This window comes from Rutilus rutilus, assembly GCF_951802725.1.
Source record: "Rutilus rutilus genome assembly, chromosome: 25".
Taxonomy (NCBI): Eukaryota; Metazoa; Chordata; class Actinopteri; order Cypriniformes; family Leuciscidae; genus Rutilus; species Rutilus rutilus.
Window position 1 is genome coordinate 25,962,514 of NC_140229.1, and position 24,914 is coordinate 25,987,427.

General features: G+C 39.2%; 1 protein-coding gene across 5 annotated transcripts; it reads right to left on the bottom strand.

Moving 5' to 3' along the window:
* Positions 1–1,851: 1,851 nt before the first annotated feature.
* On the bottom strand, positions 1,852–24,914 carry sec31a (SEC31 homolog A, COPII coat complex component). 5 transcript variants are annotated; one of them, XM_084399911.1, is made up of 28 exons: positions 24,719–24,914; positions 24,142–24,221; positions 22,719–22,842; positions 20,779–20,977; positions 20,568–20,663; positions 18,841–18,981; positions 18,477–18,619; positions 17,319–17,418; positions 17,081–17,242; positions 16,837–16,989; positions 15,807–16,037; positions 15,650–15,724; positions 15,521–15,568; positions 13,890–14,118; positions 13,601–13,779; positions 12,584–12,710; positions 11,086–11,231; positions 10,306–10,479; positions 9,294–9,443; positions 9,115–9,210; positions 8,870–8,963; positions 6,834–7,103; positions 5,300–5,332; positions 4,692–4,750; positions 4,353–4,604; positions 4,142–4,252; positions 3,134–3,205; positions 1,852–2,998 (listed from the first exon to the last, which is right to left on the bottom strand). In XM_084399911.1, the coding sequence occupies exons 2-28, from the start codon at positions 24,218–24,220 to the stop codon at positions 2,819–2,821; spliced, it is 3,723 nt and encodes a 1,240-aa protein (XP_084256037.1). In that variant the 5' UTR covers position 24,221; positions 24,719–24,914; the 3' UTR covers positions 1,852–2,818. The 5 variants fall into 5 exon arrangements, with proteins under 5 accessions (XP_084256037.1, XP_084256035.1, XP_084256038.1 ...); XM_084399909.1 differs by having other exon boundaries at positions 6,789–7,103; XM_084399912.1 differs by lacking the exon at positions 5,300–5,332.

The window sequence follows — 24,914 nt, forward strand, 5'->3', positions numbered from 1 at the left end:
TATACAAATCTATAGGTAGTAGTATTATAATGCAACTTCAGAATAACTGCAAAACAAAAGACAATCCATGTTCTTGTCAAAAATGTTTTATTCATCAATTAAATTATTAAAACCATTTTATTTAAAACCATTGCATGTTCAGTTTACAGGTATAAACAGCCTTTAAAGGGATAGTTCACCCAAAAATGAAAATTGTCATTATTTCCTCTCCCTCAAGTTGTTCCAAACCTGTATGAGTTTCTCTCTTCTGGTGAATACAAACGATAATATTTTGAAGAATGTCGGTAATTAACCAGTTGACGGTAGCCATTGACGTCCATAGGAAAAAATATATACTATGGAAGTCAATGGCTACCGTCAACTGTCTAGTTACCGACATTCTTCAAAATATCTTCTTTTGTGTTCAGCAGAATAAAGAAACTCATACAGGTTTGGAACAACACAAGGTGATGATCGACAAATATAATTTTAGGGTGAACTATCCCTTTAAAGGAAAATTAGCCCCTGATTTACACCCTCAAGCCCTCCCAGGTGTACATATGACTTTCTTCTTTCAGTCGAATACAATCGGAGTTATATTAAGTTATATTAAAAAATGTCCTGGCTCTTCCAAGCTTCATAATGGCAGTGAATCATACACTGTAAAAAAAAATTACATCCCCAAGTCAAAAATTTCAAGTGACCGATAACATCTAAATTTTTCAATTAGTCTGACGTATTATTTCTCATTCAGCCAATGTTAACAGACTATTGCAACAAGAATTTCACTTGGGCCAATTGAAAAATTTAGATGTTATCGGTCACTTGAAATTTTTGATTTGGGAGGGTTAGAAATTTTTTACAGTGTAGACAGTATGCAGTGAATGGCCGTTTCTGTTTTGAAAGTCCATAAAAGTGCATCTATCCATGATAAAAGTGCTCCACACGGCTCTGGGGGATAATAAAGGCAGTGAAGCCATGTGTTTGTGTAAGAAAAATCCATATTCAAGTTGGGCTTTCAATTTAAGTCAAATCCATATGTTCGTTTGTCCGGAAGCTAGTTATTTTACTTTATAAAGTTTTAAATACAGATATTGTACGCGTTGTGGGCGGGGCTTCTGCATAGCCGCTTAATAACGGTTACTGTTCTTTTAGTTTAGGAGTAGAATAAAACAGGTTTATTTAGGAAATAAGCATATCATGATGTCTGTTGGTGATCATTGACATTTTAATCGATTTAAGTCGTGTCCAGGTAAAACATTATGTAGTGACTCAAGCATGAATTAAAACACGAGTAAGTTACGTTAATCCTGATTTAAAACATCAGATATGACCATTCATTCTTTAATGCATGTGAACTAAGTATATTTAAACTCTTTGTAGTTTTAAGTGTAACAGTCTTGTTTCTGCATGTGATCCAAAGATCATCTAGCTTGTTCATTCGTTGAATGTCATACAAAAACATTCCTACCGTCATCTGTCCAATTAAAAGAGAGAGAGACAGAGAGAACCAAAATATGGAGAAAATAACATTACAGATATAGATTTATATAAAACGTGTGTGGCAACCATAATTTGGTTACAAATTTGTACCCAGAAGTTTGCTAAATTAAACATCCAAGGATGTAATCATTAGTTAAAATGGAAATAAATGTGTGTGTGTTTTTGAAAGTACAGCAATCAAGTTCTGTTTTGTTAAGGATTAGATGTTGGTAAATGAATTAGAGATTAGCAAATAAAATGACCGTATTAGGTATAAATTGGCATAATAGTATAGAATATGAATACTGTAGTGAATACATTTTTAATGACATGGGTACCAAATATATGTAATATTTAAAATAAAACATCTATAAAAAGAAACATCAAAACAGCGGTCTCAATTTGTTTTTAATAAAACTGCAAAACAGTCATCAGATTTACAGTACAACCTCAATTATTGAGTCAGTACATGGATTGCATTAAAAAACCCAACATTTTAGAGCAAGCCTCCAAAGCTTTTGTGCAGGCATATGCAAAACTGCTCATTTCAGACTTACTAACAGAACGACAGCTAGCGGAGACGTGATTTAAAAAAAAAGATGATTATAAAAATATCATATTCCCCTTTACTGTAGCCTGACCTTTTTTTCCCTTTCTACACATCAGATCCTGTTTCTTTTGCCCCTTTGTATCAGAAGTATGATCCATTATCTGAAAAGATGTTTCAAACATGTAGTGGCGTACAGTGAAGACAGGCAGCATTATTATTATGACACAAGCACAAGTCAAGGTTTAATTCTGAAACTTCCAATTGAACGAGTCGAGTGACAAATACTGAATCAATTAAAAATTAACTGAACATTTTAGCATGTCATTTTGTTGCCATATCAAGTTTCATCTGCAGAAATAATGCCATAAATCATATCAGAGAAGACTCTCTATAATAAGCTGAAATGCAGAGGAGTTGCGATCATCGTAAATGTCAAATATCCTAATCAAATAATAATAATAATGCCAAATGAATGGTGTGACTAAAGAGTAATGCACGGTGAACCTGAAACAATGAGCTCTGCTTAGACTACTCTTCACTTAAAGCATAAAACACACATTTCATTTCATGAAGCTAATTTACCATTACAACTCGAGACATAAAAGGGGAAAGCACTATTGCACTCTGCTCTGTCATGATTACAAATACATAACATTAAAATATTAAGAAGACAAAAGAATAAACAAACGTGAGTGTAAACCAGATCTGTTAAGACTGGCGAAATGCACAGCTGGTCCTTGAGGAATGATGGCTTGAGGGTTTTTGAGAATACTTGTTGGTGTGTGTGTGTGTGCGCGCACTGAGACATCAAACACCCAGTCTGTTGGCCTGTGTCAGCACCACCTTCAGGACCGGCATGAAGGCCGACGTCTCGCTGAAGTTGCTGTTGCCCACGATGTGTGTGTGTATGTTGAGCCCGTCGGTGTAGCAGCGGCACTCGATGCTGCGGGCCATATTGTGGAGACCACCGACTATAGCTGGAGACAGCTGGAGAGAAGAAACCGCCTCTAAGTGTGTGTCTCAGACAACAAATTGGAAAATCACTGTGCAAATTACAATATATAAACAACGACTGTGGCGGCAGCAGTTTTGAGGCTTTAAATAAAAGCGTGTGTTACTCACTGTTTGTTCTCTCAGCTTGTCATAGAGATACTCAAGCCTCTTATGAGCATCATCCAACTTCCTCTTGGTTTGCTGAGAGGATGAAGGGGAAAAACTTGGTTATTTATAATGCTGGGGAGTTGAAAATGGACAGACAGAAGTTGCAAAAGAATAGGCAAACAAACATTATCATTATTATTATTATTGTTGATAACTTCCTAAGCTGTTCTTCTTGACCCCCTGGTGCTCTTCGTGTGTCGGTCAAGAATGACCGAATTTGTATTTTCTTTTTGTCAATGAAATGAATGTACTATATTTTAATTTTATAATGTTTTTTATTTAATATGTTGTATTTTTACGGGATTTTTTTAATACTTAATTATATTTACACAGATTTTTGCTGAGGTGACAAAAGTTTAAAAAAGTGAACTTAAAAAAAGTAACAGAATTTTACGTGTATTGTTATGAAAAATACAATGAAATATATATTTTTAAAATCATGTTTTACTCTAAAACTGCAAGAAAATCCAAGCCATAAATATAAAAAAGGTTGATATCTCAAAAAATGAGCTTTCGGTCAGATGTTGTTTGGCTGCAGTACCAAAAGTTTCCACTAGATGAAATTCGTTTTCATTTTTGACCATGAGGAGCACAAGTGTGACTATTTTTTATTTAACCTTTTCGAATCATGCCCATGATTTGTTTGTGTGTTCACATAGCCAAGTTTTGCACCATTCCGATGAAGTAAAAAATAATAAAAACGTAAAAATTTTCAGTCAAAAAAGAGGGTAAAAGGAGTTGACAATGTTGAAATGTTTGATCTTGGCGGAATAGATCTGTTTCGCTGCTGCTGTTCTATCTATAAAGAATTGATCAATAAAGAATCAATTTAAAGATCTATAAAAAAAAAAAAGAAAAAAAGAAAAAAAAAGAAAAAGGAATTTGGGAAAAGATAAACCGGATTTCATAGGACCCTAAATCATGAAATATGAGATTGCTTTAATTAGTGTCATTTCACAGTAAACAAACCGGGTCTGAAGCAGCAGCCAAACATTTCTGGATCAGTCCCTCAAATGTGGTCTTCAGGACCATGTGTTCCTCAGGGATCGGCTTCTTGGTGATCTTCTCAGTGGGGATGGACTGATGTGGACGGGAGAGAACACAGAATCACATATAACATGGGGAAAAGACAAAGCGTATGACCACTTAAGAGTTTTTTTAATGTCACATAAACTAATACCTTTATCACATCTCCAATTGGAGCTCCAGGCGCCCCTTCCATGTTAACCTGAGGCATGTTGGGATTCCTGCATGGGGGTCCCAGCGGCTGCTGATGGATGGGGGTGAAGGTCGTTGGCCCCGCGTGCTGATCTGGGGCCTGTTGTTGCGGTGGAAGGGTGTGCATGCCCGGGACAGCGGGGGGCTGAGGTTCCCCTACAGGGGCCATAATGGGAGCGGTGATGGGTGCTGGTGGAGTGAAGTGGTCTGGGATCTGGAGACCAAAAAACAGAGCATGTTTTCTTCAAATCAAGCCAAATCCATGTACGTTATGAGCAAGAGGATCTTCAGCCGAACCCACCTTCTTCTTTTTGGCAGCTCTGTTGAGAGTGGGGGGGTCGTTCCAGCCGTTCTGAGGTCCTAAAGCAGAACAAAACAGATCTTCTCAGTTTAGATTTCAAAACCTTCCAACCCGCCGTACCTCTGAGAGGTTCATGCCAGGTGGACCTCAAATTCATTCTCAAAATGTACAGCATAGACCCGTTATGGTTTATCACAACACACTGATCGCAAGCAGGTTCTTAATCACAGCTACTGTAAGACTAGGGTTAGGGATTTGTTTTCTGCAGGCATCAATGAACACAAGAAAACAATCTATGTCTTGGACAACCAATGTAAAGGATGAGCTACAGCCAGAGTGAGGTTCTGGAAGCTTCCACCTACATTACTTACCATGCAAATGCAGAGCAAACCCATTGCTTATTTTCAGCCACTACTAGATCATTACATTCAGTATATAAATACTTCAAAATTAGTGATTAATACATTTTAGAATCACTTCAGAAAAACTCAATCAATGTGTGAAAAGAAAAGTGCCTCACTGATTGTTAGAATTACTTATTAATAATTTGAGCTGGACAATTATGGTCCACCATATTAAATTGTTAAAAAAATCTCTTTATAATTCACCTTCCAAAGACCAGGCGTCTTGGTTTAATCCTCCTGTGAATAAACAAGGTAGCTGACGCATAACTTGTCCAAGAACTTATTTTTAATCAACATGAAGATACTAGTTTAACATTTAAGTGAATAAACATGTAATAAACAGAAACTGACCACTGGTAACCATTTTTAACAGTGCAACTCAACTGATCACCACTTTTAATCACCTGTCGGTCTGTTCACATATAGCCCTGCACTACAAACATCCATGCAGTCTTTTAATTAATATGAGGTCATAAAAGTTTGAATTAACAAAATACAAAAAAAAAAATTTTAAAGGAGCATGTCACACCACCACCGGACAGTTTATAATGCATTCTGATGCAGTATTTTGATCATAAATACCAAATGCTTCTTTGAGATTGAGAAGAATATATATCTATATATCTATAAGGGGTGTGATGAGACACTATCTCACGAGACGAGACACGAGATTGGGTTCACGAGAACGAGACGAGATTTTTGCACAATATTTTATAGAAATCCTCAATGACTGAAGGTGCATTTCGAAATGTTTTAATTAATAACCTTGTAATGAATGTCATTTCAGTTCTACTTTACGGGTATGAATTATCAAATGCATTGAAAGACAACAATATACAAGCACTGTAAAAGGTTTTGCCACAAACTCAACTGACTGGCTTTTCTCCTGCATGATTTCACACGAGTCTCTTCAGATCTTATACTGTACATGAATTATGAGCTTCCAGGACTTCTGCTTGAGGCTGTGTGTGACCTCCTAACTGAACTCCTTTCCACAAATTGAACATAGAAATAAAAACAGTATAAATAACTAAAATAAATAACAGTTTTTTCAAGGTCTTATTAAGTGCAAGCAATAAGTGCAAGTGCAACCATAATCAAAGTACTCTCTCGATACTCAAAAGTGCGAACAGAGACCAGAGCCACAACTGCACTGTCCAGAGACAGGTTTGATATCGGGAGACAGGCTATTGTATGTATGCAGCCTAATTTATGCGCATCAGGGAGCTCGTGTTTTACTTTCAAATTCTTGATCGCACGTAGTCTGTGGAAGCGGCGGTGCGGAGCGCATTCGACAAGATAAGACATTTATCAGACGTTTTAGGTTCTGTTGCGCACCGAATCCTCCGCCATCGTCACGCGATCAGTGAACTGTGATTCCTGTGTGCGACTGCAACTCGAGCTGGATGAGCACAGCAGACCTTTACAATAGTTTACTATGGTTTTTGTTGTTATAAAACAGCAAAACGACAGTGGAGGCGTGCCCGTAATATGTAATGTGAATGTAGCGGTGGCATATTCTATGCTAACTTTACCCTCACGCTCAGTCAAGGCGAGACAGCTTTTCACTCCACGAGAAATCTCGCCACATTTTAGTCTCGCAAGATCTCGTCACACCCCTAATATTATATATATATGTGTGTGTTAATACTGATTTCTGAGATTGATCAAGCATGTCTGGTATGTTTCAGACCTGTTCTCTGGGAGGCTGGAATCAGTGCGGGTTCGTTCTGAGTACCTGGAGCTCTGGCTACTGGAGGAGGAAGATAAGCTGAGGGCGACCCCGGCCCGCCATGCTGGAAACACACGCCAGAAGACAGAGCAGGAGAAGAGAAAGACCCAGACACCAGAGGAGGAGCTGCTGGCTGAGAGGAGGCAGGGTGCATGAAGTGTGGAGGATAGACAGCAGAAGAGGAGGAGGAAGGAGGAGGAAGAGGAGAGGCCGTGGAGGAAGAGTACGGCACAGGCTGATAGATGCCGGGTGTGAACTGCTGAACAGGGGGGTAGTCTGATGTTGGTGAGGAAGAGGAGAGAACAGGCATAGTTAGTCATTTATAGAGAGATTTCACATTACAGCCGCAGTTACATGCGTGCAAATATTAATTCAGTACATCTGAAACAGCTCTAGTGGAATGATCTTTAGCCATTAACATACATTTGAATACATAAGCATAAGGTTCATGCAAAGAATTTACAGCGTTCTTACAACAACAAAAAAAAACATGCACTGCTTAAGTTTAACCTTAGCAGTTCAAGTTAGAACGCCACAAATAACAAGACTGGAGTGTGGCTCGCTGATCTAGCCGATCTGAAGCGTTTCTAGCAGATTTCCATGCATTTCCAAGGGTGTTCCAGACAGATGCTCACTGACCAAGACCAAGCGGCAACCTCCCTGTCTCTCTCTCGAAACCAACACGGAAGTGAATTCAACGGCAGTTCATCGACTGGCTGCAGAAGGGAGTCAAATCTGCATCTCCTCCATGTTAAAATACCCAACTTTACAGCAGAAAAAAACACGTTTACAGCCTGGAGCAAAAAGTGGCTTTGGTCTATATAGCTTATTTTTCCCTTCATGACGACTGTGAGGGGGGTGAATTTTTTTTTAACTCATCCGTTTACATTATATTAAGCCTTAAAGTTCTGCATAATTAAGGGTGGGTCCACTTTTGAGTGACAGGTGGATTCCCGCTGCAGTGGTCATTAGTCATCATTAGCCGTTTGTCTGCTGTTTATTAGCCGTTTGTCTGCTGTTTGTTAGCCGTCATGTTACCTCAGCTAATTGTCTGACTGTAAAAATAAATAAATTCAGGAGTGACGCGCTACCAAGATGGCGACGGTCGGCTACGCCCACTTTAGTCTTCAGAAACCTACGGGTGACGTCACGGACACTACGTCCATATTTTTTTACAGTCTATGACCAAGACACGATCCACCACAAACCAGTGTGCTTATTTTTCACAAAAACTACTCAAAATTTCCAGTAATTGATCATTTTCATGATTTATTAAAGCTTTTACGTGTTGCTAACAAGTGTCTAAATGAGACTACAGAAGTTGTTGGGGACATTAAACACTTTCACAGCCTCGTTGTGTTTATAATCTCGCTCTTGCAAACTTTTACAACTCGAACTCTCAGGGAAAAAACACTGAAAGAGTCGGAAGCTTAATGGTGTGACGTTGAATCCATGTGACTGTGCTGTAGTTCGTTTATAGCCTGACTGATTGTATTTAGACATCAAAATTCATTAAACTTGTTCATTTGTGAAAATGATCCTGATGGACAAAACATGCCAAGAATCATAAACTTTAGTTGATCACAGAGCTTATTTCTTTTGTAAATAATCCAAAAGGAGGGAATAAGTGTGATGCGAAGTTACGGGTTGCCTACAAATTTACGACATCACTACAGCGCTCAATAAGTGTAAGCTGAAGAGCTAACATTACTAAACTTAAAACTGCTATGAAATAAATGAACGCTAACTAAATATATGGGGGGGAAATCTACCAAACATGACAAAAGCACAGAACAAATTGACTAAAACCTAAAAAAAAACACATAAAAAATATGAATAAATACTATAAATAATACTAAAATAAAACTGCCCTAGATTCACACTATATAGAACATATTTTTTAATGGCCATAAACTAATTACTTTTGATTCGAAAATATCTCAAATCAATTATGTGATTTATTTAATGTAATTCATAAACATTTTCATGTTGGTAACTCACACACACACACACACACACACACTGTGTGTGAGTGCACTTACTCTGGTACTGCTGCGAGTACATGAATGGAGTGGAGGTGGGTACTGATGCCATCACTGGAGACTGAATGCCGAAGACTGTAGATGTGGACTCGGCCTGAGAACAGAGAGAAACAAACACACACACACACACACGTGTGTTTAGAGAGCTTTCTGTCACAGCGTGATCCAAAGATCCTTCTGATTGAGTATTGCTCGTGCGGTGTGTGTAGCCTGTGTCTGAGTGTGAGCTCTGTCGGTGTGTGTACCTGCGGGTCTGCGGCGGGCACAGGCTGGCGAGGGACACTGGGCAGAGCTGTGGGGGTCTGGTTACTCCAGGACGTGACAGTAGTGGCGGATCTACCCTGAACACAACACAGACACACGCTGGAGTCAAATAAAGCACCTGCGTGTGTGTTTCCCAGCTGTATGCGAGTGACTCTCGTACCTGTTGGTAGTACTGAGGCGGCGCAGCGGGCTGTGGAGGTTGTGTGTGTGTCTGCGTTTGGTGTGTGTTCTGCGTGGCGGTCACTGTGGCCACAGGCGTCTGCTGACCCAGAGCTCTGCTCAAACGATCTCGCAGCTGCTGAACAGAAACCTGCAGGCACAAAACAAACATCACATTCACAAAGATGACGTTAAACCTTATGGACACAATCTAAAACAGCAACTAACTGAGCCCCAAAACACACGAGACCCCAGCGTTAGAGAGACTAGAATTAGAGTCACGAATTAGAAATCTAAAACAATATTTTTTATAAAAAATTTGGACAATTCTAGCTTCTGGCCAAACGGCCATCGCAGTCTACTTACGCCTAATGCGCAACTTGTGACGTCAGAAGTAGCGAGTGTGTCATGGCGTAGCGTAAATATCAGCAGTACGTCGCATTACTAGCATAAGTTGCACTTTACAAGTCGAATTTTAAGTGGAATCCGTATGTTTGTTTGGGCAGAAGCTATTATTTTACTTTAGAAGTTTTAAATATGAATATTTTTCTAACACAAACATATCGATTCACATCAGAAGGCCTTTATTAACCCCCCGGAGCAGTGTGGAGCACTTTAATCATGGATAGATGCACTTTTATGATGGATAGATGCACTTTTATCATGGATAGATGCACTTTTATCATGGATAGATGCACTTTTATCATGGATAGATGCACTTTTATGATGGATAGATGCACTTTTATCATGGATAGATGCACTTTTATCATGGATAGATGCACTTTTATGATGGATAGATGCACTTTTATCATGGATAGATGCACTTTTATGGACTTCAAAACAGAAACAACCATTCACTGGCATTATAAAGCTTGGAAGAGCCAGGACATTTTTTATATAACTCCGATTGTATTCGTCTGAAAGAAGAAAGTCATATACACCTAGGATGATTTCATTTCATTTTTGGCTGAACTATCCCTTTAAGGAACATTTCCCACATAATAAATGCTTACCTGCTCAGTGTTGGCGGGCAGGTAGGATATGGCCGTCTGTAAGCTGCCCTGAGATGCCAGCAGACTGGCATATTGATTCATCTTCTCTGCCAGCAGCGCACCCATATCAGGAGAAACCCCGTTCTGAGTCTTCACCACTGCTCTCTGCAGGACCACCACCTTCTCCACCAGCTCCTACAGATACAGGTGATCACCATAGAGCTACATCAGTCCACTGACCCATCCTGCAATGCTTATGCTGCGCTCCGTACACAAGAACAACAAGACTCACTATCAAGCCCAATAAAAACATGATGGATTAAAGGTGCAGTGTGTGATTTTTAGCGACATCTAGTGGTGAGGTTGCGAATTGCAACCAACAGAAGTTACGGTGGCCGACAGGAAGTGATGTCGTCGTCTGAGACAGCAGAGAGTAGCCAGTTAAGCAATGAGGTTTCTTTACAAAGATAAATTAAGAAATTATGTTTACTTAATTATTCAGTAAAATGATATGTTATTGCGAATATTATTTGTACTTGTTCATCTTTGTGTCAGTGTTTTATTCGCTGAATTTAGCTAGTTTCTTTGCACGAAGAACAACATAGTGACGAAACATGCTCTATAGAGCAGTTTAGGGCTACTGTAGAAACATGGCAGCGCAAAATGGCTATTTCAATGTAAGGGCTCATTATGTAAGGCACTGAAAACATAGTAACTGCATTTCTATCAACAGATCCTCCTATATATTACACATGCAGCTTTTAAGTCCTGTGTGAGTGTGTTCCTGCGGTGCGGTCTGACCTGCAGTGACAGCGGGCCGCTGGACTCCTGTGCTTTGGCCCAGTGGGCGACGAGCTGCTCGACTGTGCCGGCGCAGATGTAGCAGAGACAGGCCTGATCCTGCAGCGTCGAGTCCTCAGACGCCGCCAGCCTGGAGCCCAGCAGACCTGCAGGAGGAACACACACACTCACATTCAGTCTAACATTAAACACACACAAACAGCCATGACTATAGGTGAATGGAGAAACCAAAACTAAGGCTGGGCAATATAGCAAAATGCCTTTTGATGACATCCATTATTAAATATAATGTGATATTAAAGACTCCCTGTGGTGAAAATCAAGCTTTTAATGTTGTTTATACGTCTATGTGGTGTTTTTAATATGCTTTAAGACAAACCATGTGTAAGTTCATAAGTCGACACCATTGCTAAATATTTTCTCCTTAAAACTGCAGTGAACCAAAGACAGTCTCAAAAACACGCTTTGAAATCGCTGGTGTTTCTGACGTCACAAACTACCTTGTAACCAATCAGATCAACGTGTGATCGTCAACCAGTGGATCTCTGAGCTGAGTGAGTGAGTGAGTGAGTGGAGGCAGGGCTCATTTGCATATTCATAGAACCGCGTATACTAAATGAGGCAAGGGTGTCGAGTTACATTCAAGATATTTTAAGCCGTGAAGAATTTTTTTTTCATGGAAAAATATTTAAATATGTAATTTTGGTGATCAAAGAAGAGTTTTAAGGGATACAATTATTGACTACAGGAAGACTTTAATGTATTTGCTATGAAATGGCACACTATCTGTGCTTCACAATGTTTATAATTTATAAATCTGTACACGATTTATAATAGTCCTTTACGACTGATGCTTGTCAGACTGTATGAACATGATTCTCGCTGTTAGCATGTCACACTGTAGGATCTCAGTTGTCATTCATGTCTAGGGTTGGGTAATGTTTGAATTTTAACTAATTTCGATTCCAATAAGGTAAAAAAATAGATATCATTAGATATCTTTCACATTTCTTCTGAGCATTAATGCTAAAACATTTCACTGCAGCTGAATACCATGGACAAAAAGAACACTTACACAAGGAACTTTTGCCTGTGGTTTAAAAATACCACAGTAAAAACAACCAGCCTAACTAATATGCATATCAAGCATTATTAAAGACAAGTAAACACTCAGTAATTAAAAAAAGAACAAAAACATTTGCAATCGCAAATAAATACAACTGAACAAAGATTTTCAGGTATTCATGTACAGAAACCGTGATCAAATGTAAAATAACACTGCACTTTATAAATAAAATTTACATTACAAATATAGTTACAGATTCCTGAACTGAAGTATCCGATTCCCAACCCTGTTAATGTATAACCCGGTAAAAACGGAAACAGTAGCACCAGTTCATTATATAACACTTGACCTTATCAGACCAGCAACCATTCTGTCTAATGCTGTCGAACTGTAATGTGAACGTGTGAAACATGTGAAAGTCAGCAGACTCACCACACAGTGAGGAGAACTCGTCTGGCTTGGCGTACGTCATCACTGCAGCCAAAGCCTCCTTCCAGTTCTGGAGGTCACAGGTCTCCAAAATATCCGACCAGTCCTTCATCACCACGGCACTGATGAGCTGAAACACACCGAGACCCAACATTAATGTGGTAAATGTCGAGATGTGCATTTCAGATAATTTGAGTACAATATTACACGTTCAGATCAGAACACATCTGAGAGCCTGAAGTGAAAGTGTAATTATTGACCCATGTTTTGAAAGTCTGCATAAATATTTTATTAATTCAATAACTATAAAAAGGAAACATGAAGGGACTGGTTCTTGGTCTGGTCCAAACTACAAAAAAATGAGGAGGATTCATAACTCCTATAACTAGTACTGAAGAACAGGAGTGGGAACTGGGTTAAAAATACAGATTTAAATTTAAATCAATTCTCATTTTGAACCAATATCTTAATTGTTTTCGGTTGATGAATGAACAAAGCACTGTAGTGTTTCAACTGCTCGAAGATGTCAACAAAACAGCTTGTGAACAATGTCACGTAACGTTATATTTACCTCAGAAAAAACATTTAATGTCGAAAGCTTGTAAGTTAGCTAGAAAAATTCTAGAGAAGAGCATTTACTCAACCTGTTCTTCAATATATGCTTGAATAAATCCATGTTATGACAGCCAAGATTTCAATGTTTATATATTTAAAATGAAAATGAGAAGAAACATAATTATGTCTATAAAAATGTATTATAATGCATGAAAACATCCTTGTGTGTAATTTAAATGTAAGTAGTATACAAATCATTTAATTGTAACCCTTAATGGTATAGTAATGCACCAACTGGGATTCCCTGTATAGTTATAAGCATTAGATGAGAGATTTTTTATTTTTTTGAGGAAATTTGCCATGTACTGTATCTGATAGGCCCCAATTAATCACCATCGGATGCCTGTGAATCGAAATCGAATCAAAACGTGAATTGTGTGTCCGTGCCCAGCCCTGGCCCCTCACCTTAGAGATTTTACTCTGAGTTTTGGTGAAGTATTTCCTCTGAGTCTTTTCCAGAAGCTCAGGACCGCCAGCAATAGCCAGGATGATGCCGTCGGCCATTCGGCTGTCATGGAGACAGAGATTAACAGCAGCTTCGTAATCCCCAGTGAGCAGAGCTTGTGTGATCAGCCCGTCGATATCTGAAACGCAGCACGCATGAAAAATTCAGCAAATACAGAATTTGACTCCTAGTGTTATTTGATCAATCAGCTATTGTTATATCAGGTAGGGTCCTTAAAAAGAAACTTGCCCTGGCTAACTTTGAGGTTAATGGCCTCGGAGGCTGGAGCTGGAGTAACGTCTATGTTGGATGTTTCCTCAACAACGGGCTCTTCTTCTTCTTCTTCTTCATCAACGGGCTCTTCTTTATCAACGAGCTCTTCTTCATCATCGTCAACAGGAATCTCGTCTAGGTCAGGCGTCTCTGTGGCAGGAGGTTCTGCCTCTTCCTCGATCTCGACAGGGCTGTTCTCTTCAACCTGGGTTAGAAAATCATAGGTAACACTTTATTCAAAGTGTTCAATTCTCACTATGAACTAGTTGCTTATTATAATGCATATTACTAGGATATTGTCTGTTTATTAGTACTTATAAAGCACAAACTAATGCCTTATTCTGCATGACCATATTATTCTACATCCATTAATCCACCCAATACCTAAACTTAGCAACCATCTTACTAACTATTAATAAGCAGTAATTAGGAGTTTATTGAGGCAAAAGTCACAGTTAATAGTGAATATGTGTTCTCCATACAAAAGTGACATACAAAAACATTAGCATGGCTTCCTCTTCCTGATTCATTTTGACCAATTGACATTCCAAATAAATCTAAACATTCTGAAACAAAAACCTAAACAAACCTGAACAAATATGCCAAATGAACCAACAAAGAAAACAATGCCTACCTGAAAACTGAAAACAATGGCTACACAACACCAATAAGTCAAAGTCGCTCAGATCTCAGATCTTATTCCTGCATCCGTCATAAGTTGATTATGAGAGCTTTGTCCAGACTAATATGTTTCCGTTTGAAAACACATCTTTTTCTCTCCATTTTGGTCTCCTGTCCACACTGAGACGGCTTCTTTTTCCCCCCAACAAATACGAAGCTTTTTGAAAACGCTTTCCAAAGTGGATTCATATGAGAACGCCACTTTCACGCTGTTGGGTGGACTGTGAAAACGGAGGTATTTAAAAACGATGATGTAAGTTTAGTCGTGACACATATTGAAACCCAAAGATATTATACCGGTATTGTGCCTGTTATGTGCAATTCACTTTCACACAGTTGCTAAAATATGTTACTTTGCACATGCTTCATATCACAGTCCTGCAAAGATGGCAGAAAATGTACTCGCATTTGCTGTCCTGCGGCAAGATGAATATAGCGTTTTCCGACGTTTCAGTGTGGAATAGAAACTTTTTGAAAACGCTAGTGTTTTGAAATGAAAACGCCGTTTTCTAATGTGTCCGGATTAATGTAGAAGTAGCCTTTTCTACCCAGACCTTAATATGTGGCCTTGTTAGGAGATGATCAACGATATTCCCTTCCCCTGTGACTGGTCATAATGTTTTGGCTCAATGTATTTTCCATTTTGTTTGGTTTATAGAAAAAGAGTTGCTTGAGCTGCTGAACGTTTTTACTGTGCAAGTTTCTTCTCCAAATATTTGTTTCACTTCCCCTTCTTAGGAGAGAAGCTCATGGGGGAAAAAAGTTTGTGTTCCTGTCTTGTTTTATATAATTAAAATGCATCTTCTTGTTTGGTTCTCAAAAACTCATTATGAAGTCAAACATGCTGAACTTGAACCCAGAGGCTGCCTGAACGAGTTGTGGAAATAAAGGACCTGCAGATAAAACACAACGACTGGTGCACTCACCACATCGGCCGCATCCGCTTTGCAGCTTTCTTCTAACGCTGATGCAATCTGAAAACCACAAGCAAATCTAAGTCCTACACTTTGAGACCCAAAGAAGCTGTACAAACCATACTTTTTTTAAACAAATACCTTTAGCGTGAGCTCTTCCTTCTTGTATCCCAAAAGCTCCAAATATTTGCCACGTGCATCTTCTTCAAAGTTTACCTGAGAACATAAATTGATTGGTTACACCTTGATGAACACAAGCCTGCTGTACGCCAGTTTAGGAAGTATTCAAGTGTCCTACCTTCAAAAAAGACCAAATGGTCTTCTCAAATTCATTCTGAGCAGCTTCAATCTTGGTTTGGCAGTACTGAAGGAAGTTTCCTGCGGTGAGCGTCGCCTGAAGTTGGTTTGATCGATCAAGGAAATCGGTTTCTGTCACAACCTGACTGACATGCACGACATGGGCAGAAGTCTGCTGGGGCTGATGGGCCGACGGCTTGATGTTGTCCAAAGTGACTAGTTTTCCACCAAACTGTTCACAAAAGGACAAAGCGGATTTAAAACAAGCACACAAGGTTTAGAGTGTCTAAAATGCACTACAGGAGCTTTCGCAGCGGGTAGTTGTGGGAACTCAGTTATAGGAACGAGCCACCAGTGTGATTCCCGAGAACTAATGGTTCCAATAAGAACATTTTCCTGGTTGCATTCGCACCACCAGTAGGAACTCTGAAGTGAGCCGCGCTTGTTGTTGTGACTTTTATTTTGACGGCGCTGAGAACGCCAGAGCCTGAGCTCACATCGCTCGCATTCTCCGTGTTCATTAATGTCCTGTCTAATGCGTTATTATATAGAACTGTTATACATAGAAAGAGTATATAAAAAGTTATTAGCGTATGCCGTGTGTTTGATGTCCAGTGTTGCTGAGCAGAAATACATAATCATGTTTCTCTTGGTCCCCTCAAAGATGCGTTGGATTTTCTCCTCAGGGTAAAGGTTAAGAGGTTCATAGTTTTCCATGTTCATTAGAGTTAATATATAGGCTATAATCTGTTTTTTACACAGCTTTTTTAAATGGCGGGTGCTGGTGTTTCGCGTGCGTTCGGCCAGTCAGCGTCACTAATGTCACTGTAGTTCCTATAGCGCTGGTTTAGACCGACTCTGAAGTAGGAGTGAAATTAGTTCCTCCAAAAGGAGTTCCTAGAGCTAAAATCTTTCCTAGTTCCTGCGGTGCGAACACGCCAAAATCCGGGGACTTCCCGCAATACTTCGAGGAACTATAAAAAGGTTCCTCCGGTGCGAAAGCCCCTCATGATGGATCTGTGGCCACTCACAGCAAAAGATGCTCCGACGGGTCTCCGGATCCACTTGGGCGGTTTCTTCAGAGGAGTGACGGTGCTCTGGGAGGCGGAGGGCTGAGGCAGCTGTAGCGGCGGCAGCGTCTTCCCCGTACCAAAAGGATCCATGTTTCCAAACGAGCTACTTAACTATTGACCCAAAGGACATCAGGAGCAACTGTGAGATCATCAATGTTCATGCTAGCTTATGAGAATGTGTGTACTCAGAGTTCAGTTGTACCTGATCGGCCTGTAAATGAATGGCATCATCATTGCTTCCTCCCATAATGGAGTAGATGCTGATATGGCCGTCGAAGGCGGCGGCGGAGAGCACAGCTGGGTTCCTCGGGCACCACTGGATGTCAAAACACCACTGCGCACTGGTGGGCAGCTCGTACAGGACCTGACAGGAGACAGGAGGACATGCATGTCATACCGCTCTCAGTATCGGCAGGGCCACGGTGTTCTTCGAGTCTCACCTCAGCCGTGTTGGGGTTCCAGCACAGGATCCGGTTATCTTTCCCACAGCTCAGGAGCAGCTCTGGGTCTGCTACACTCCACGCTATGGACAAGATACCTCTGAAAGCACACACACACACACACACAGTTAAGGGTTAGGGGTGTGTGATGTGTATCGCCAACTATTTTTTAAATGGAATGATGTATGTTGCCAACACTACCAATGAAAAGTAGCTTAATGCCTGGTCAAAAAATGTCGCTGGATGACGTAATGTTGGCAGTTTACATCCATTTTCTCTCCTAATCCATGCTTACATATTGTAATTATAATGTAATATACAGCCAAATGTCCAATAAAGCTGTTATCATTTACTTGTTTTTTGTCAGATAACAGAAAGAGTATGATATAGTGACTACATGTTTAACCAGCAATCTAAAAATGCTAGATTAGTCGCCAGTCAGTTTTTTTGAAAAAAAGTTGCTAATCTAGTAACAGAGTTGCTTAATTTGCAACTATGATCCCAAACAAAGCCACAGCGCAACTGTTGTGCTTCGTTCCAGAATATCAGCACTTTAAATGATCCAATGACCCAATGACCCATTCATAAAGACATAAAGTCAGTTGTTTGAACTAATCGGTCACTGACTCAATCATTAAGACAAAGACAAATGACATGCCATCATCTAATGGAGGTTTTAGTTTAATATTTAAGGTATAAAAAAATATTATATATATATATATATATATATATATATATATATATATATATATATATATATATATATATATATCAAATTTCAATACTCAAAATATTATTTTTTAAATAATCTCATAGTATTTACACAATAAATACATCTAAATGCTGCTTTAGATGCAGTTTCTGTGCAACTTTTGAGGTGCAAAAAAGGATTTTGATTGGTAAAAGATTGATTGGTCTCTTTCTAATTAATTGATTAAATGTAAGTTTACATAACAGATTAATTCATAAATCTAATAAGGTTAAAACAATGCCCTTATAAAAGGTAAAAATGCCCCTTGGAATCAATTTAAGGTGGCGCATATCACGCCTTAATGAAAAATGTAGTTTCTGTCCCTGCTGTGAACTGAGCACCGCACGGAATATGAAAAATATGAAAAGATTTTTGGTCGATATGGCACAATATTGGTTTACATCTACCTTGTGTGGTTCTCCAGCACTTTGAGAGGCGAGGTGGCAAAGCGCAGGTCCCACATCTGTATGACGGGCATCCGGTCGTCTTCAGAGGCCAGCACCAGCTGAGTGGCCACCTCTGGGTTCCAGGACAGGCCAGAGCAGTGCATCTGAACCACAACACACACACAACACACACACCACTGCATGAACACCGACACGGTCTCAGATGACAACAGTAACAATGACATAGAAATACTATAGAAGTACCACAGATACTTTGTCATTAGTGAAGTACACACAAGTTATTAGGTATTATTAATGCAAGCTCACAGTTATTATTATTATTAGGTTTAGTCAAATCAAGGCAGAGATGAATAACTGCACAAACCCTGTTGCTGTGGTCGCTGACTTTGATGATCAGGTCGTTCTTCCTCAGGTCCCAGACTGAAGCTTTTCCGCTGGGACTGGCCGAGGCCAGGATGTGCTGAACCTGCTTGTTCCACGCCACACAGCTGATGTCCTCCAGGGGCTAGAGGAACAAACACCAGTCAAAACTGGACAGGGCTGCTCACGGTCCCAGGACAAAACAGTCCAGCACACGTCTCTATGATGTCTCCATCCCTAGATATCCGGGTGTCACTTTATTTTGATGGTCCCTTGAACACATTCTGCTGACTATAAGTAACGTTGCACCTCCATGTCTACTAACTCTCACTAGAGGATTAATAGACTGGTAGGTTTCGGGTTAGTAGAAGTTAACATGTAGTTACAAAGTCACTTATAGTCAGTATAATGTCTGTTGAGGAGCGTCACAATAAAGACTTTGCAGATATTAAGCAGAAAGTCTAATACTATAAAGAGAGTTTGCTGACATGTAGTTGAAAAGTAACTTATAGTCAGTAGAAAGTCTGTTGAGGAGCGTCACAATAAAGAGTTATCAGATATTAAGCAGACAGTCTACTAATACTCTAATGAGAGTGAGTTGACATGTAGTTGAAAAGTTACTTATAGTCAACAGAATGTTCAAAAGGGACTATCAAAATAAAGTGTTACTGATATATGTAGGCTTCCTTTATTATTATTTGTGTGACAGTTGTTTCATACACCAGGCACAAATCTGATTGCTTAGAAGAGAGATTTGGATCAATCCTCTATCCCAGTGTTTCTCAGCCTTTTCATTCCAAGGGCCTCCATTGTGCACAACAATACTCAAAGGATGTAACGCTGTAATGTACATCGCCAGAAATGGTTTGTTTTCAAACATTTTCATCTAATTTACAGAAACTAGTGTCCATTATAAGTTTTTCCAGGATTCTCCCACGATTCTGAATAGACAACTAAAGTTACAAACTATCAGTTTGAGGGAATGATTCAACGACTCATACATTAATACTTCGCTTGTTACATTACTGGATGAATCAGCGTTTTTGAATGAATCTCTTGAACGAATGATTCAACGACAAACATTTTCTAACAGTCGCTTGTCGCACCTACTGGTGTAACAATGTAATCAATACAATTGTTATTTGAAGCGTCAAGTCTCGTTCAAAAGGTGATTTACTCTATTTTGATCGCTACCATAAACATCAGTGTTTATATCCGAATTATAACCTTTTATCCCAGTTCTTCTGTAATAATCTGAGTTATTGTAAGACAGAAATAATGCTACTGTGTGGTTGAAGAGACTGTTTGGTACTGTCACACCTAAACATGACAACTGCCTTCTGAATGTTCTTCAAGATTCCCACACTTTTAACTAATAAATATGTGAGACTTTTCCGGTAGGTTGTGATTTGCTGGATAAGGACGTCTAAATATATTTTTACTCACAATTGCTACCAGATAAAATATTTTAGACCTGCATATTCAATATAAAAATGGCCAATGGCACTTTAAGATTCCATTAATTCACATTACTTTTCCAAATCTAGACAATTAGGCTTCCTTCGTATGTCTTGACCATCAAGACATGGGAACCAGTGAACTAAAGACTTGTTTTGATTTCTGAAACACATCATCATTGATAAAAACAATAACATGATGATAAAATGACACTTAAAAACACAAAACTTGCACAAAGTTTATCACTCTCCTGAGTGCACATGAGATCTGTACCTGTGTTTTGGGTCCTGGCGTCATTGGCGAGCTGAAGTTGTTCAAATCCCAAATGTAGATTTCGGACTCGTTTCCCCCGGAGGCCACAAGGTTTGGCTGAAGAAAACAAAAGAGTCATGTACACTGATCGAAAACACCACTTACTGTCAAGGACAAATAATTATTCTTGTACAAACTGACTCAAGTATGAGACCTTGGTTAGGGTCATTACCTGAAATGAGTTGACATCGAGGGCTCTCACTGGCCCCGAATGTTTCTCGCTCTGGGAAATGATCACTTCACTGTCTCCAGCAATGACTTTGGAGGCGTCGTAGAGGATGATGTTGCCGTTCTCCCCTCCAGCGATGAGAACGCCTGATGGTAAACCCTCGTCTTCAATGCCCTGCGGACCCCAGACTAGCTTGTGGTATCTGGAGACACAACACAAGGGTTACAACTGGGGTTCAAAACAAACCCCAAGCACTGAGATGAGAACAGTTTCCCCAACTGGCCCATAACTTTATTCCCCTCGCTATAATACAATTATATTTCCTCACTGACATAACAGAAAGCTAAAGAAAAAACACACTGACGACTCCTCTCAGGAAGTTCAGAATCGGTTCTTTTAGGGGATAATAACTCTATTTACCTGCACTTAGAAATTTTGCAGACCTTTTACATTCAAATACAGCTATAAACACACTATATGAAAGGTAATATCTGAAAAAGCATAATAAGGGGCACTTTAACACATTTTCTTAATTCACTCCCCCATTGGCAGGAGTGGCAAAGGTTTTTAGGATCCTGGTTTCTGCACTGTTTATAGGAATAGCTCACCCAATAGCTCATTTTTTATTCCATTATCATTTACTCATCATCATTTTTAAACCTATACAATGTTCTTGTTTCCATGAAAAAAAAAAAAAACAATTCACAGACACTCAAAGGTGCTCTTTCCCATACAATGAAAGTAGAGCTGCACGATTAAACGTTGAAAGATCGCGATCTCGATTAAAACACCGGCTCGATCTTATTCCTAAATGACAGCGATTCCCCTGTGTCTATTAAACCTTTGACAAGTACAATCACAGCGAACACTCAGATCTGCGAAACGCTGATTCATCCAGTAATGAAACAAGTGAAGTATTAATGAGCGAGTCATTGAATCATTAGTTGCGTTTCCATTACAGATTTGCGCAAAACTTTTGCGATTTTTTTCTAAATGTCGAAAAAAAACTATTGTGAAATGACGGTGTTTCCATTAACTGATGTTATGCGACTAAAACTTCATTTTTTCCTCTCGCGATAAGTAAAGTCATGGCAATGGACGTTGGTAGGTTTATGTACTATATCCCAGCCACTGCACTGGCCATTATTATTAATGGAAGGAGAGTGTGTTTTTCAAGCATTAATGGTAAGGAACGGCCCTTATTATACTTGTGAGCGCCACATATGAGGTGTTTCTGGGTGTTTCTCCCTCATATCTGCTTCAAGGTCTTGATTGAGGCATTTTTTTGAGGTTTAGAATCCATTATTCCTGTAATTCTTTTGCCTTATATGAATTTAATAAAGAACTCTGTCTCATATTCTGTCCAAACACACCGCGTCGTCTACGTCAGGTGACTGTAAATGTGCAAAAACTGTTTCCATTGCAGTTTTGCTAAATATTTCTTTTTCGAATTGCCTGAAAAACCTCCTCATGCGAGCGTAAAAACTTTTTTGCGATAAATGGGAGTTTTTGCTCCCATGGGAGAATTTTCTTTTGATGAATCAACCATCATCCAAACCATTTCTTTTTTAATACTTCATTCAGATTCATTGAACATTTTAAACAGACTGCAGTAATTAACATTTGTAAGAACCTCTAGTAAATTACGTTATTTTGTTTAGTTTGTCCGTTTAAAATCGTGGGAGAATCGTGATCTCTGTTTGAAACAAACAAACAAACAAACAAACAAATCAGGATTCTCAATTTATCCAGAATCGTGCAGCTCTAAATGAAAGGGAATGGGCACTTACATTAAAGATTTATTTCAAGTCTTCCGAAGTCATACAAAATAAGTTGTAACAGGATTACATTAAAAGCAGTGTCTGACAGTGTCTGTGAGTCCGTGTCTGTCAGCACATGTTTTCAATAAATCATTAGCACACAAAGCGAGCACAACTCAGTACCTGTGTGGAGAGGAGAAAGAGCCGCATGACTTCATGGCTAAAGTGGGATCAGCCAGATCCAGTTCGAAGATCTCCAGTGATGCAGTGGTGCTGAAGGTGGCATCGAGCTGCTGGGCCGAGGTACCTGACAATTGTTCATCAAGAAGACTAATTACACCAAATAATCAGGGTTCCCAGACCTTTTGGCCAATGACTTTTTCAATCAGGTCTCGACAACAAAAACTATTCGGGACAGGAAGAAACGTTGCTCGGGAGAGTAGATACTGTCACTTGCCCGATCGGGACAGTGCTGCATTTAACATTTGCACTATGTGTTTTTAAGCATGAGTGAAATATTCAACAGTGTGAGAAGTTTTGTGTGCGCACACATCTAGAAAGCTGCTTCTCAGACAGCGAGCGAATGCTGAACTGAGCTCTCTTTCACATCCGGTCTCAGCGAGTATCCTAGTAAACACAGTCTGTCATGTCTTAAGTGAACATAAACAGTTGCGAAATAAAACGCATGTGTATCAGTATATGGGGTCTGTGCAGCTCTTAAAGTGACAGCAGCCTAATAAACCTGCAGCTGTCTGTGTTTTAATGTTAATCAAACAACAATGCACAAAATCTCACATACTGCTCTTGACTGAATAACCTTTGTAACTTTAATAAGGATTAATCTATATTTAATTTATACAGTAAAGACTATGCAGTCATATTTTACATTTATTTATTAATTTTCTCTACCTGTTAGACTTGAAAAACATGAAAAGCAGTGTTTATTTTATTTATATGCGTGTTCTATTGCTGTATTTTCATTATTTGTTCTATTTTATCACTGACAGATTACTTGTCTTTAACAATATTTGAAATTGATATGAGTTAGGCTAGTAGTTTAAAGTGTCACAACCTTATTTATTAAGGTTATGGTTTAAAAACAACGAAGACAATAACTAGGCCTATTTTATGTATTACTTTTTTGTGGTGGGTCCAGTGAAAATTTTGTCAGGAAACTAAACGTTTAAGCCACAGCCCTGACCGGCCAGTAAAGAATATCCTCAGCGCTGAGTCCTGACTATATAGGAATCTTTAAGAATCAAAATCAAATCCAAAATCAATTCACTAATGATTCATTTACTGATTTGTGATACATGACAAAAAGTGACGATACACAGGACAACTTTTTGAGCGATGTTGCTGGGCAATCTTGCCGAACGATTGTTACTTGGGCACTTTCCCATTGAAAATGGGCAATAATTTTCTATCTGGATCATTTAGATTGGTCGTGGGCCCGGTGTCTCATCTGATTGCCCGTTGACAGCAACATTGCTTAAAAAGTTGCCCTGTGTATCATCACCTTAAGAAGCTATTATACAAAACTACATTATGATTAGATATGAATCATACTTTATCATCATATTTGACTGTTAATGAACACCGTTACCTGCGGCCAGGTAGATAGGGTGCTGCTGCGCTGGACTCCAGGCCTGGATAGCGGTTCGGTTGATCTCTTTTAGCTTCATCCTAACATTAAAACAACAACACACACGTTATATGCTATGATTACTTTAACAAATGTCACCATTTACAGTTGGTGTCCAAATTTTCTAGGTAAGGAAAGATAATAAGATTTGTTCTGTTTACTAGACTGTATCACTCAGTCGGAGCAATCTCCTGAAAATAATGCAATTAAACATGAATAATTATTATGACAATAAACACGTGATATATTATAAAAGCAATAGTGCAAGAGCAGCTGGGACCTTGAAATGCCAACAAACCTAATAAGATAATGCTGCTGAATAACTTAAGACATATCACAATTGGTACAATTAAATAGGATTACGCTTAATTAGAGGTTCATAATCAAACGCTGTCAGCATAAGATCGCAGCAGACATGTGTTATTGAGTGAAACATGCAATCTACACACGTAATGTCCATTTAAATCTGATAATAATGTAGCAGAGAGGCTAATGCAGCAGTCTACTGAAGGATTTCTTTAGTTTTAAAAGTGTTTACCTTCTGTTTTCGTGCTTCCAGCGGTCAAACGCACAGATTCATCCACACACAAACACGAGCGGTGCAGTGAATTAGCAGAATAACTTTAAAAGATCCGAGGGTTTGTGTGTTTTGTGTGAGATTTGCCCCGGCTGCAGATGGACTGTATTCCACGTCCCCACTGCTGTCCATCAACGTGGCACCACAAGCCCCGCCC